The sequence below is a fragment of the Leptodactylus fuscus genome, chromosome 5 (genome assembly GCF_031893055.1).
Source record: "Leptodactylus fuscus isolate aLepFus1 chromosome 5, aLepFus1.hap2, whole genome shotgun sequence".
Classification (NCBI taxonomy): domain Eukaryota; kingdom Metazoa; phylum Chordata; class Amphibia; order Anura; family Leptodactylidae; genus Leptodactylus; species Leptodactylus fuscus.
Genome location: NC_134269.1, coordinates 213,597,697 through 213,610,743, shown reverse-complemented (window position 1 = coordinate 213,610,743; position 13,047 = coordinate 213,597,697). Strand labels below are relative to the sequence as shown.

The window sequence follows — 13,047 nt, the reverse complement described above, 5'->3', positions numbered from 1 at the left end:
TAAGACATAGTATGGCAGTATTTTAGCACTGTATATCACGGTTCTAAGTATACAATATGGCCGTACTTAGGACTCATTTTGTCATAGTTAGAGAGGTACAATAGGGTCGTATTGATTGAGTACTTTATTTCAACATTAGGAAGGTACAACATGTTAGTATTATTTGGCTACTGTTTGTTGCTGGTAAAAAGTTACGACATGGCTGTATTATTTAGGTAATGTAGGTCACTGATGAGGTACAAACCAGCGGTATTATTTTGGCACTGTATGTTACTATTCTGAATTTTTTAGGACTATGTCATTCTTATTGAATAGAAACATGGCAGTATTATTTAATAAAGGTATGCCTTGTAGGAAGGTACAATATGACAGTATTATTTAATAATGGTGTGCCTTGTAGGAAGGTACAATATGACAGTATTATTTAATAAAGGTATGCCTCGTAGGAAGGTACAATATGGCCGTATTATTTAATAAAGGTATGCCTCGTAGGAAGGTACAATATGGCAGTATTATTTAATAATGGTATGCTTCATAGGAAGGTACTATATGGCAGTATTATTTAATAATGGTGTGCCTTGTAGGAAGGTACAATATGGCAGTATTATTTAATAAAGGTATGCCTCGTAGGAAGGTACAATATGGCCGTATTATTTAATAAAGGTATGCCTCGTAGGAAGGTACAATATGGCAGTATTATTTAATAAAGGTATGCTTCGTAGGAAGGTACAATAGGACAGTATTATTTAATAAAGGTATGCTTCGTAGGAAGGTACAATAGGACAGTATTATTTAATAAAGGTATGCTTCGTAGGAAGGTACAATATGGCAGTATTATTTAGGCACTGTATGTCAGTTAAGAAAATGGTAAAAGTGCCATAACATAATCAAAATAATACCGCCATATCGTACTGCCTGTAGATCAATGCTATATGGCAGTATTATTTGAACACTCGTATGTATGTATTATTGTGTGGATTGCATTGTACAGTCAGCAATAGGTCTGTACAGATGTGAACAAGCTCCAATTCACAGACCGCAACACGATGTTGAAATCTGGTGAGGGGGGCATTTTATTTCACATGTATGGAACACAAAAGGACCCCCCCTTCTAATCCCAGCTCTATCTGTCATCTCCTTGCCATATCAAGGACCGGCTATTGAGCGGCCTATAAGCCGGATAGTGTTTCCTGACAACTCCCCGGAGCGAGCCATGTGAGCGACCTCGCCGAGCTCTTCCTCTCTTTGAAATCCACCTGCGCTCAGCGATATCCTCCATGGCCGACCTCGTCCCGAGCCTGGATCCCATCAACATCAGGAAGTGGGTTGAGACCTTTCTAGAAACTTTCCTGAAAAGTCAGCGTTTTAATTAGCGAGGCCGGACCCACAAATGAAGTGCTGCGTATTGTGGGGGGAGGGGGGCGTCACTTAGGGGGTTCCCCCCTCCCCTCCCCCGGCGCGGTTACGTGGGACTAATATAATGATATTTCTTCCTGCTATTTTTATGCCTCTTATGTGATTTCTATACCATCTGTCCATCGCGCCTCGCCGTCTTCCGCTTCAGCTGTACAGGGCGTGATTGTTATTACCAGAGGAAGACGTATATCAGCACTTGGAAGCAATTGTCCGCACGGAGGAAACGGGGCGGCCATCGGATTCTCACATTCATCCAGATGCGATCCAAAAATATCAAGGTTTTTTGCGTCATTAATTTTTTTCAGGTTTTGCTCGGTTTATAATATGCCGTATAGTGATGCCTGGCACCTGGCGGCGAGGAAATGGCGTAGATAGTTGGGACTTGGCGCGGATGGTGACATCACCGCCCCATGTAAACAAAGCAGGGCAAAGATGCCTATAGCAACCAATGAGATCACTTCTTACATTCTTGATGCAGCTCTCATAAAATGTAAGCTTCAATCTGATTGGTTCCTACACAGTCTATAATATAAACTCTATATAGACTCTATATAGTAGAACAGAGAGAAGCTGTCTATGGCAACCAATCAGATCACTTCTTTCATTTTCAGATCAGTACTGGAGTGATGTCAGCTTCAATCTGATTGGTTCCTACACAGTCTATATAGTAGAACAGAGAGAAGCTGTCTATGGCAACCAATCAGATCACTTCTTTCATTTTCAGATCAGTACTGGAGTGATGTCAGCTTCAATCTGATTGGTTCCTACACAGTCTATATAGTAGAACAGAGAGAAGCTGTCTATGGCAACCAATCAGATCACTTCTTTCATTTTCAAATCAGTACTGGAGTGATGTAAGCTTCAATCTGATTGGTTGCTTGGGCCTCAGACAAAGGAGCAGCATAGCAACCAATCAGATTAGAGCTTACATCTTTCCAGTAACAATTAGAAAATGAATGATGAAATCTGATTGGTTAATTTTGCAGAGGCAAGGCCAATAATAAAATTCTGTTCGCGATTGGGATCGGATTCCGATCAGCGATCGAGTAGATTTCGCGATCGGAATCCCGATCCTGATCTTTTCCAGCGGTCGGAGGTTACCTCGAGATCGGCTCAACCCTAAAAGTGACTTTTCCCATAGAGAAGCATTGACTAGGGTCGAGCGACCGGGATCGGAAAAGATTGGATTCCGATCGTCAATCGAGCAAATTCCACGATCGGGATCGGCTGGAAAATGATCGGAAATCGGATTTTAAAATCGATCCTGAAATCTCAAGATCGGCTCAACCCCTAGCCATGACCGATCAGTTTTTTTAGCCCATTGCGTTTTTAGTGTTTTGACTGTAAGTTTATAATGGATTACCATAAAGTTACCGTATTGATGTCACATGACCATAACAGTAGAGATAGTAGTCACATGATCAAAGCAGGTGACATCACTATGGAGCTATACGGATGTTGTTCAGGGGGCAGTATGGAGGTTTTTAGTCAATTGACACGTAAGGGCCTCCATTTTTATAGACATTGTGAAAAAACATTAGTTATGGAAAATTCCTTTAAGGAAAAAAACGAACCCGATTTACGGTACGTTATCCAGTGAATACCGTACTGTGTGCGGTGAGACGGTATCCCACATGGTCCGGCTTAGATACAGCTACGGGATGAGTGTGTATATAAGCGTAGAGGATCTACACCTATATAGATAAGGTTCTGGACGCCAGGAGGATATAGTGAGGAGGGGGGAGTGTTTCATTATCACATCCCATCTCCTATTCTCACACACGGGTCTCGGGGGTGCGATGACATCACTGCCAGTAATGTAACGTTTCACACGTTCAGACACAAGACTGCAGTCGGACGCTTTTACGCACTTCGGGTTTTGCAGCAATTCGGGCCCCTAAACAAAAATGGCCGCCCGCCTTCCTATTACAGTCTGTATGATCCCAGTGTATAACTGTGCACGTAAATCCGCCAATCCGATTTCCTCAAAAATGTGCAACTTTTTTTCCGACCCACTGAAGCCATCTGGCGTTTCTGAGGTCGCGACATCATCTTCACATACCTATGAAGGTGCGCACCATCCTCATCCTCCTCCCCAGCGCGGGGACATGTGATCGGCAGGAATGTCAGAGGGATCGGCTTTCAATAATATTTTACTGGTCTATTGTGGGAAACTGTCACTTCCGAAAGACTCCATGAGAAGCTCCGGACTATTTCACACCTAAGTGATCGCGTCCTCTTGGCGGGCCTGCGGCGAGGAGTTATGCTTTGATCTGCGCTCCACGTACGCCCCCCCCCCCCCCAACACATGTATCTAGCCCCTCAGGAAGAGCGACATGTTTATTTCTGGGGGGCAAATATTTAAGTAACGCTCAGTCGTGGATAATGGAACGTTCTGCAACTTTCCAATCTACTTTGTGCTTCGATTCCTCGCTGATACATTGTAACAAACTCTAAAGACGGGATAGACGTGTGCTGGAGATTTATAGCAGCAAATACTCAATATCAGACCTTCCCTCTGTCCCAATTTTCGTGAGGTTTCAGCGGGACTAATGCGTACTCAGCAATTCCGAAAAAAGGGGTGACCTCCCGCACACTTGGAACAGCAGGCAAATCTCCCGGGTTGGGGGGTAAAAGTCGCTTTATACGTGACTTTGGCATGTTATGTGCCAGTCACGTGCTAAAAGGGGGCATGGGCAGCACAGTTAGTGCCCAAAGGGGGCGCAATGGTATACAAAACTGGCCCATGCCCACTAGGGACACTGTTCTCCTAGGGGTCACTATCAAAATATTGGCAAGTGGACTTAGACCAATGCACCCCAAAGTAGTTGGGTGCCAATTATTCCGAAATGTCTGGGAGACTTTCCCAACAAGGAGCGATCTCCAAGAGTGAGCAAATGTCTCAGAGGGGGCGTGACTGACGCATTTCCTGTCCATGGGGGGGGCGTGACTGACGCATTTCCTGGCCATAGGGGGGCGTGACTGACGCATTTCCTGTCCATGGGGGGGGGGGGGGCGTGACTGACGCATTTCCTGTCCATGGGGGGGGGGGGGCATGACTGACGCATTTCCTGTCCATGGGGGGGCGTGACTGACGCATTTCCTGGCCATAGGGGGGCGTGACTGGCGCATTTCCTGGCCATGGGGGGGGGGGGGGCGTGACTGGCGCATTTCCTGGCCATGGCACACAACAAAAAGGGGGCGCACCATATCCCAAAGGGGTTGAGTTTATAAAAAGGGTTACTCACATGGGGTAACAGCCATGGAGGGTCTCGAAATGTGACATCTAGTTCCCCGGCTAAGTCCACTTCACGAAGAGTCGCTAAAAAACCACCCTACCGTTTTGTGTACACAGCTCCTAGGTAAACCAGTCTCCACAGTAACAGACTACAAACAATTCAGATATAAGTGACAGGCGGTATGGACACATGACTGCGGGATACGACTACACAGGGTTTGTTTTTCGCGTGTACCTGTGGAGTCACATAGATCTGCATAGGAGCTGTGTACACAAAACGGAAGGAATTTTTTTTTGCTAAAACGTTGCGTTTAGTAATTGAGTAACATGTATTCGGTATCCAGGGCTTGGGAAACACGACCATCTCACGGCCCATTAACATCCTCAGACGTCCGGTGCCCTGGAAGTGGGTATAATTGATGCCCCTTGTCACCCAGCTCGAACTTCACAGGCCGGGACCGGATCGGGTTTCTGGATTCCAGGGATGACATGCCGCACACGGTTTCCTAGAGCTCGATGATGGAAGTCCTGTCCTCGGGACGGCCGCCGCTCGGCACTTCAGATTTATCGGCCCCTGAGTGCGAGCCCTTGTGGAAAATCAGTGATGTCATCTCATCTGCAAGGTGATGTCACAACACGCCTACAGATAGTCAATGGGGTTGGGTAGTCTGGAGGAATGGCCATGGGCCCGTGACCTTACATGTTTAGGGCCCATGACCCCTGGCAGGCAGAGTAGGGGTTAATCCCGCAGCCCGTGTGTCAGGTGTCTGGAGCCCCGTACTGTACAAACAAATGTTCTCAAGCGTTTGTGTGAGTCTTGGGAGTTCTGAGATTCCTTAAGGGTGAGAGACAAGTATACGGCTTTGTACGCCCCTCGGCAGCACATTCCGCCGCTCGCAGCCTGGCCGCCGCCCCCCGCGTTATGTAACGTTACATTTTTGCACATTTTAAAATCAGCAAAATTTTGCATGGAATTCCCACGGAGGAAAAGTCAGAATTCTTGGTCATATCTTTTCCTGGGAAAGCTGGGTGGTGACTCCTACGGCAGCTATAACAGGCAGATATGCCTTTCAGGATTCCAGGAAAGCTGGATGACACCCCCCACCCTATTTACGACCTCTCCTGAATCGTAGCTTGCCCCCATTTCACTGTGAAGATTGCCCATGTCAGGGCCATGGCGCTTCAGGTAGAGCGCCGCACATTGTGTGATGGTAACTACTGGTACTGCAGCTCACTTAAAGGGGTTGTCCATAGAGTTCTTTTACACTTACCTCCTCTAGGGGCACTGTACCTGGGGTTTCTGGGGCACATGAACGAAACCAGGACCCATCCCCAAGTCGCTCTATTTCCTTCCTCCTCTGCTGGTCCAATCACATGACCCAGGGTTAGAATCAGTCTGGAGAATCCTTTAAAGGGGCAGTGGTATTTTGGAACAGGTACAGCGCCGTACATTGTATAGTGGCTGTTAATAGTACTGCAGATCTGTCGCATTCACTTGCAGTACCATTCATGGCCACTACAAAGCATATGGCGCTTTATCTATTTCGGAGCCCTGTGGCCCCCCATTGACCTGGTATTGATGACCGGTCAGAATGGTGGGGGGTCCATTCCAGGCATCCCCACTGATCAGCTGATTAAAAGGGCCTTTGCGCTTCTGAAACAGAGCGCCACACATTGTGTAGTGGCTATTAATGGTACTGCACCTCATGCATTCACTTGAGGATTGGTGAGCTGCAGTACCAGTCACGGCCACTACACAGCGTGTGGCGCTATGCCTGTTCCGTAGCACTGTGACCCCTTCATGGGGGTTCGGGGGATCTAATATTGATGACCTATCCTATGTCGCAGAAACACGAAACAGGACAGGAAAGATATTACGGCTGGTGCTGTTTAGATCCCAGACGATGCTATTGTTACAAACCCTCAGCTGTGAGAAGCGTTAGGCTTTCAGTTTCTAAATGTGGGACCGATTCATCGCCTGAGAGCAGAGATCTTGAAAATGGCGACTAATCGAAACGCCATCTATATAGGAAAGTGGCTTCAGTGAAGCTACAGCGCCCCCCAAAGCTCTGCCAGGCAACGCGCCAGGCCTGCCAACCACTAATATAAAGCCTGTGTGTTTCCCATAAAGCTAAATCACCGGGCCCTTGGTGTTGTCACATTATGACAGCTCTCTATGGTTTGGCGCCAGTTCCGGCGGTTTCGCGGTCAGCTGCTGCTCATGATGACTACATTGTGCATTTTTTTTGGAGCCCGGATTAGCATCGCAGCCGCAGTGTGAACCCATCCCAAAGTGGTGGTGGTGGTGGTGGGGGGGGGGCAGGTGGAGGAGACTTTATTGAAACAATGAGTCTCGTATATCCGATGGGATTGATGAAGCAATTCCGTACAGGCCGCAATGGCGGCTAACCGCAGGGTGTATCTGCTCTTGTTACCGGGACATGGTGGGTGAGGCGGATTAAAGGGACGCAAGGGAACGAATGAGACCGTGGTTAAATATTCGCAGCGTGTGTACGGGCCACGTCGCTATGTGGGCCTCATTTATCGAAACGGCGTAATTATTAGACTCTCTGTAGCCCGTAGCACCCGGTCACAACCAATCAGCACTCAGCTTTCAGTTCTTGGACTGCTGTGGAAAAATAAAGATGGCTGCTGATCAGTTACTGTGGGCAACAAAGAAAGTCCAACTAGGCCGCGGTGGTCGCACTGTATAGGTGAGGCGCACTGTGTACCCAGACCCATACCTCCCAACCGTCCCGGTTGGAGGGAGGTATGTCCCGATTTCAACTCAGATCTGCGTCCAGAGGACGCAGATCTGAGTTGAACACATATGCGGCTGAAGCAAGGAGCTGACACAGGTCAGCTCCTCGCTTCAGCCGCATGTGTCAGGGAGAGAGGCGGGCAGCGGCGAAGCGAGGAGCTGACCTGTGTCAGCTCCTCACTTCAGCCGCATGTGTCAGCGAGAGAGACGGGCAGAGAGCGGCGAGGGAGCGGAGGAGAATGTAAGTTTAATGTGGAGGTGGAACGTGAATCTGGGGGCAGATGAAGGAGAGGACGGCATGACACTGGGGGCAGAGATGGAGAGGACATGAATCTGGGGGCAGAGATGGAGGGGACATGAATCTGAAGGCAGAGATGGGGGGACATGAATCTGAGGGCAGAGATGGGGGACATGAATCTGGGGGCAGAGATGGAGAGGACATGAATTTGGGGGCAGAGATGGAGGGACATGAATCTGGGGGCAGAGATGGAGTGGACATGAAACTGGGGGCAGAGATGGGGACATGAATCTGGGGGCAGAGATGGGGGACAAATTAACGAGTGGGCGGAGTCAACACAAAAGTGGGCGGGGCTAAATTTGTCCCTCTTTCAGTTCTTCAAAAGTTGGGAGGTATGCCCAGACCCTCCGACGGTTTCGATAAATGAGGGTAATAGTCCGGCAAGTGCTTAAAGGGACAACCAATTACTTAAAGGGGTTGTACGAAAGGACCCCCAGTGATCCCCTAGGAAGATGGGGGACCAAAAAGCGCCCTTGTGAATGGAGCGCCAGCGTGCTTGTGTGACCGCTGCTCCATTGACTTCTAAAGATTACAGCCCCATAGTAGATAATGGAGCCCCCCCTGGCAATCAGGGGGGCCCCAGTGACCTCTGGATAGGGAATGGCACCGCCCCTTTAAAGGGGGGTTTCAGGTCATAACATTGACCACATGTTCAAATATTTGCCAACGCTCTCGAAACATCCACAAAAATCGGAGACCTCTCAATGGCCGAGATGTCTCCCAGACCCGGGGCCAGGGGCTCACTGGCCTTCTGGGCATATGATAAGATTAGTGAAATGGCCACAACAAAAGGGTTCGGCCAGAGAGGGGGTGTGCTCCCAAAAAAAGATGGGACTTCAGTCAAGCGGGTGTGGCCATAGTGAAATTTTTGTGCGCCGTTTCCCCCAGGAGTCAATTTGCCTATCCACTAGATGGGAGGATGCCCCCTACCGGTCACCCCTGGAAGTGCTAGTAGGGAGGACAGAGGATCGGAATCTTGTCTTTGGCTCAATTGCATAAATATTCACACCCTTCACACGCCTTTGACTTGGACGCGATAGGATGAGACAATTGTCAGATTTTCCAGCGTAAACTAGCCCGGAATTTTAAATTTTGACAAAAATTGACCAATCCTGTCTCTTCTCCCCCACAGTGATACGAGCCAAGGTCGTGGGCAAGAAGCTGATGAGCGACGGCCCATTCGGAACGATGCGCTACACGATAAAGCAGATGAAGGTAAGCGCACTACGTCCTATTCGGTAATCAAAGGGTGTGGACTCACAGCAGCACAGAGTATTTCAGGAGAGGAATGTGCGACTTGCATGTGTGAGCGACCTGGGATCGGGTGATATGACCTGTCCACTTACTTAATAGATATATGACAGGTGGGAGGTCCCAGAGTTAACAGGTACTAGTAACAGGGCTCACAGCAGCACAGAGTACTTCAGGAAAGGTGCCGTGAAGGGGCTGTGGCCTCTCCAGGGGCAGTGTCGTGATGTCAGTAGAGGAATGTATATAAAACGGAGGGCACAGACCATCTATGGAAGGGACAGAGTCGTCTCAGGCGGCACAGAGTATTTCAGGAACTGGACATCTAGTTCAGTAGGCAGGTATATAGTGACACATATATGAACACAGACCCATTGAGGATCCCCCCGCCCATACTGAATAGCCAGGACACACTGTGACGGCAGACCCCCAGTACATGACATGTTTATCGTCGCTCTGTTCACACCACGCACTGAGCTCATCGCCAGCTATTTAACCCTATAGACCCCATGGGGTACATTCCTGATGTTCCCAAAGGCTGGATGTTGTAAAGCTGGGGGGATTAGTTCATGTGTTTACTCCAGATCCCAGGCTTGGGCCAGTAAACAGATGAGGTCAGCGGCCTCGCCCCTCCGCAGAGGTCTCGCCCCTCCGGAGAGGTCTGCGCCGGGTTAGGGTGGTCTCCGTCCAACCTGTCACACTCTAAAGACTAAACGCTTCTGGGCAAGGCAAAGGATTTTCCGCTGCACATAATAAAAGGGGCCTGATGGTTCCTGGTCCCGGGAGGCGGCGGGCCGCAGACAGGAGTGGCACGGTATGGGCTGCCAATCCTCCCTTCATAGACCAGGCCAAATCCATATTTCTTAAAGGGATGCTCAGCCTGTCTCTGTATGATGTCTGGTGCTTAGCCCTTTAGGATTCTGTGCAATTAAAGGGATTCTTTACCCATCAGTCCTTGGGAGCGTGTTACGGGGGTGCAGGTGGTACTTGTAGTGCGCCACGCACAATTATTGCCTTATTTCACTGATTTATACAGGGCAGACCCTCAACCTAAGACTATTGAATCAAACCAGTACATGCGACCCCATAATAAATACAGACCCCATACCAGGCCCACTAAATATATAGCTACACCCTATTCCAGCTCTTTATACATACACCAGACTGAAAGCCTTCTGTATACAGACTCCAGGTCAGATCTACCCTCTATATACCCCATAACAGAATAGGACCCCCAGACCTGACTCCCCCCCTATACAATCCCAAACCTGACACCCTTTTTCAGACCCCAGATTAGACCCCTCCTGCATATAAATCCCCAGACCGAACCCCCCTGTATACATACTCCAAATCCCCTTATATTCAGATGGCAAACCAGACCCCCTTCTATACAGACCACAAGTCTGACACCCGTTTTCAGACCCCAGACCCTCATATATAGTTTCCAAACCTTACACCCTTGCTTACCGACTCCAAACCTATGACCTCAGACCAAACCTCATGTATGAACACCCCAAACCAGATCCTCCCCTGTATACAGGCCCCAATCATGACACCTGTCCTGCATACAGATCCATACCAGACCCCCCACCTCCATGTTTTTGCTCCACTCTTGGGCACCATTTAGACAAGGTCGGTTTTGGGACATTGTCTGTCATGGCACCTCAGAGCTGGAATGGGGCAAGGCAAGTACGTGGGCTTCCCATGGGATGTTCTGACCCTAGGAAAGTTGGGTGATGCAGAGAAGTCCAGGTCTTGTCCTGGACTTCTCTGCATCTGATTTGGGACTCCTGAATATGGATGGGGTTAAAGGATTTGGCTACGGCCACCCCCCAGTCATGTGGCTGGCTTATTTCCTCACCAAGAAACAGAGGAGAGTAATACTTTGGCACAAGGTCTACAAAACCTGCAACTTATTAAGGGAATAAAGCTTCAGGGAGTAAGGAGCGGGACACGGGCCGTCTGGGTAACAATGGCGTTATTTATGTACAAAAGCCGAAGGGGCTCAGCGAGGGGGGTCGCTGCATTATGATTATGAAATTCAGCTGCTCCTCGTGTGGGATTCGGTTGTGGTAGAAGATTTCCAGATATCGAGGTTTCTTACAATGTTGTGATGACAACATCCTATCAATGGCTGATGTAGCAGAGCTGATTCTGTTGTTTGGTACTATACCAAGGCTGGTACAACCCATCCGTTTCAGATGTTCAGGCCACCAAGGTCCAAAAACCTACCGCCTTTATAGACCGTGATATTGTAATAAGACTGTAGTAGAATTAAGTAGTGCATCGACATGGGTCAAGTGGCCCCAGCGTTGTACGGAAATTCCACCCAAAAATTTCCTCTATACGGTTTAGGAGAACCTTCAATTTTCCCAAATGAGGAAGTGATCCCAAAAAATCTTGGTGGAAATTAAACTTCAGACTTTAAGTAGGTAATAGCTGGTCCAACCTGAAGATCAAGTATGGGATGAGCTTTGTGTAGAGTAGATATGGACCAATTCATGGTGGAGACATAGAAATCGGTGGAAATCCTATGTGCAATGGAGATAATCCTATTAATTGGTAAGAATGGTGCACTAATAAAACAAAGATGAGCAGAATACACCAAAGAAGATCTCAAGAAGAGCCTAATGAACCAAAGATGGTCTCAGGATGAGCAGGAGAAACCATACAAGGTCTCAAGATGAGCAGGAGAAACCAAAGAAGATCTCAAGAAGAGCAGAATGAACCATAGAAGGTTTCAGGATGAGCAGGAGAAACCATACAAGGTCTCAAGATGAGCAGGAGAAACCAAAGAAGATCTCAAGAAGAGCAGAATGAACCATAGAAGGTTTCAGGATGAGCAGGAGAAACCATAGAATGTCTCAAGATGAGCAGAATGAACCATAGAAGGTTTCAGGATGAGCAGAATACACCAAAGAAGATCTCAAAAAGAGCCCAATGAACCATAGAAGGTCTCAGGATGAGCAGTAGAAACCATACAAGTTCTCAAGATGAGCAGAATACACCAAAGAAGATCTCAAGAAGAGCCTAATGAACCAAAGAAGGTCTCAGGATGAGCAGGAGAAACCATAGAAGGTCTCAAGATGAGCAGAATGAACCATAGAAGGTTTCAGGATGAGCAGAATACACCAAAGAAGATCTCAAAAAGAGCCTAATGAACCAAAGAAGGTCTAAGAATGAACCAAAGAAAGTTATGGGATGAACAGAGTGAACCAAAGATGATCTCAGGATGAGAATAATGAACCAAGAAAGGTCTCAGAATGAACAGAATGAACCAAAGAAGGTCTCAGAATGAACCAAAGAAGGTCTCAGAATGAACAGAATGAACCAAAGAATGTCTCTAGATGAACCAAAGAAGGTCTCAGGATGAATAGAATGACCTAAAGAAGATCCAGGAATTAACAGACTGAACTAAACAAAAGTCTTGGGATCAACAGAATGGACCAAAGAAGGTCTCAGGAAGAGTAGAAGTGAAGCATAGAGGTTCCCGAGACATAAAGATGTCTTACAAAGCATGAAGTTCATCACTTACACACCAACAAAGAAGCAAAGAAGAGCAGATGTCTCCAACTAACATAGAAGAATGGAGTTCATCGCTCATGTTCCAGTAGTGTCAAACGTTTCCGGAAGCAGAGATGCCAGAATGAAATAATGGTGATCATTGGTCATGCATCAAAGAAGCTCCTGGGATGAGCAGATGTTTCATCAACGGTTAGGATAGATCTACTGCTCCTCATTAATGCATCAAAAGAGCAAGGGACATCTCAAATGAGCAAACATGTCTCCGAGCAAAAGGTCTCGGGATAGGAAGACGTCTTAAAGATCAAAAGGGGACGGATGGTGTCCTCTGGTTGTGTCCTCTGGTTATGCACCAACGGAGCAAAGATGGATGAGCAGATGATTCTCTAACCAACGGGGTTTTCTTCCAGTCACGTACCAGAAGAACAGGGAAGGTCTCAAGATGAATAGATGTCTCACCAACCCTAAAGGCAAGGATGGTGGTCCTCATTCATTCACCTGCTTAAAGAACGTCTTGGAAGGAGCAGATGTCTTAAAAAGGAAGCCTTGCGCATTCACTACTCA

General features: G+C 47.7%; 2 protein-coding genes across 2 annotated transcripts in view; one reads left to right on the top strand and one right to left on the bottom strand.

Moving 5' to 3' along the window:
• SYN3 (synapsin III) overlaps nucleotides 1-13,047 on the bottom strand; it is a 159,761-nt gene that overhangs the window by 66,360 nt on the left and 80,354 nt on the right. The gene's annotated exons all lie outside the window — the stretch shown is intronic.
• TIMP3 (TIMP metallopeptidase inhibitor 3) overlaps nucleotides 1-13,047 on the top strand; it is a 32,046-nt gene that overhangs the window by 12,088 nt on the left and 6,911 nt on the right. The window contains exon 2 of the mRNA XM_075275258.1: nucleotides 8,846-8,928. Coding sequence (XP_075131359.1) covers nucleotides 8,846-8,928 — 83 coding nt within the window. The remainder of the gene's footprint in view (nucleotides 1-8,845; nucleotides 8,929-13,047) is intronic.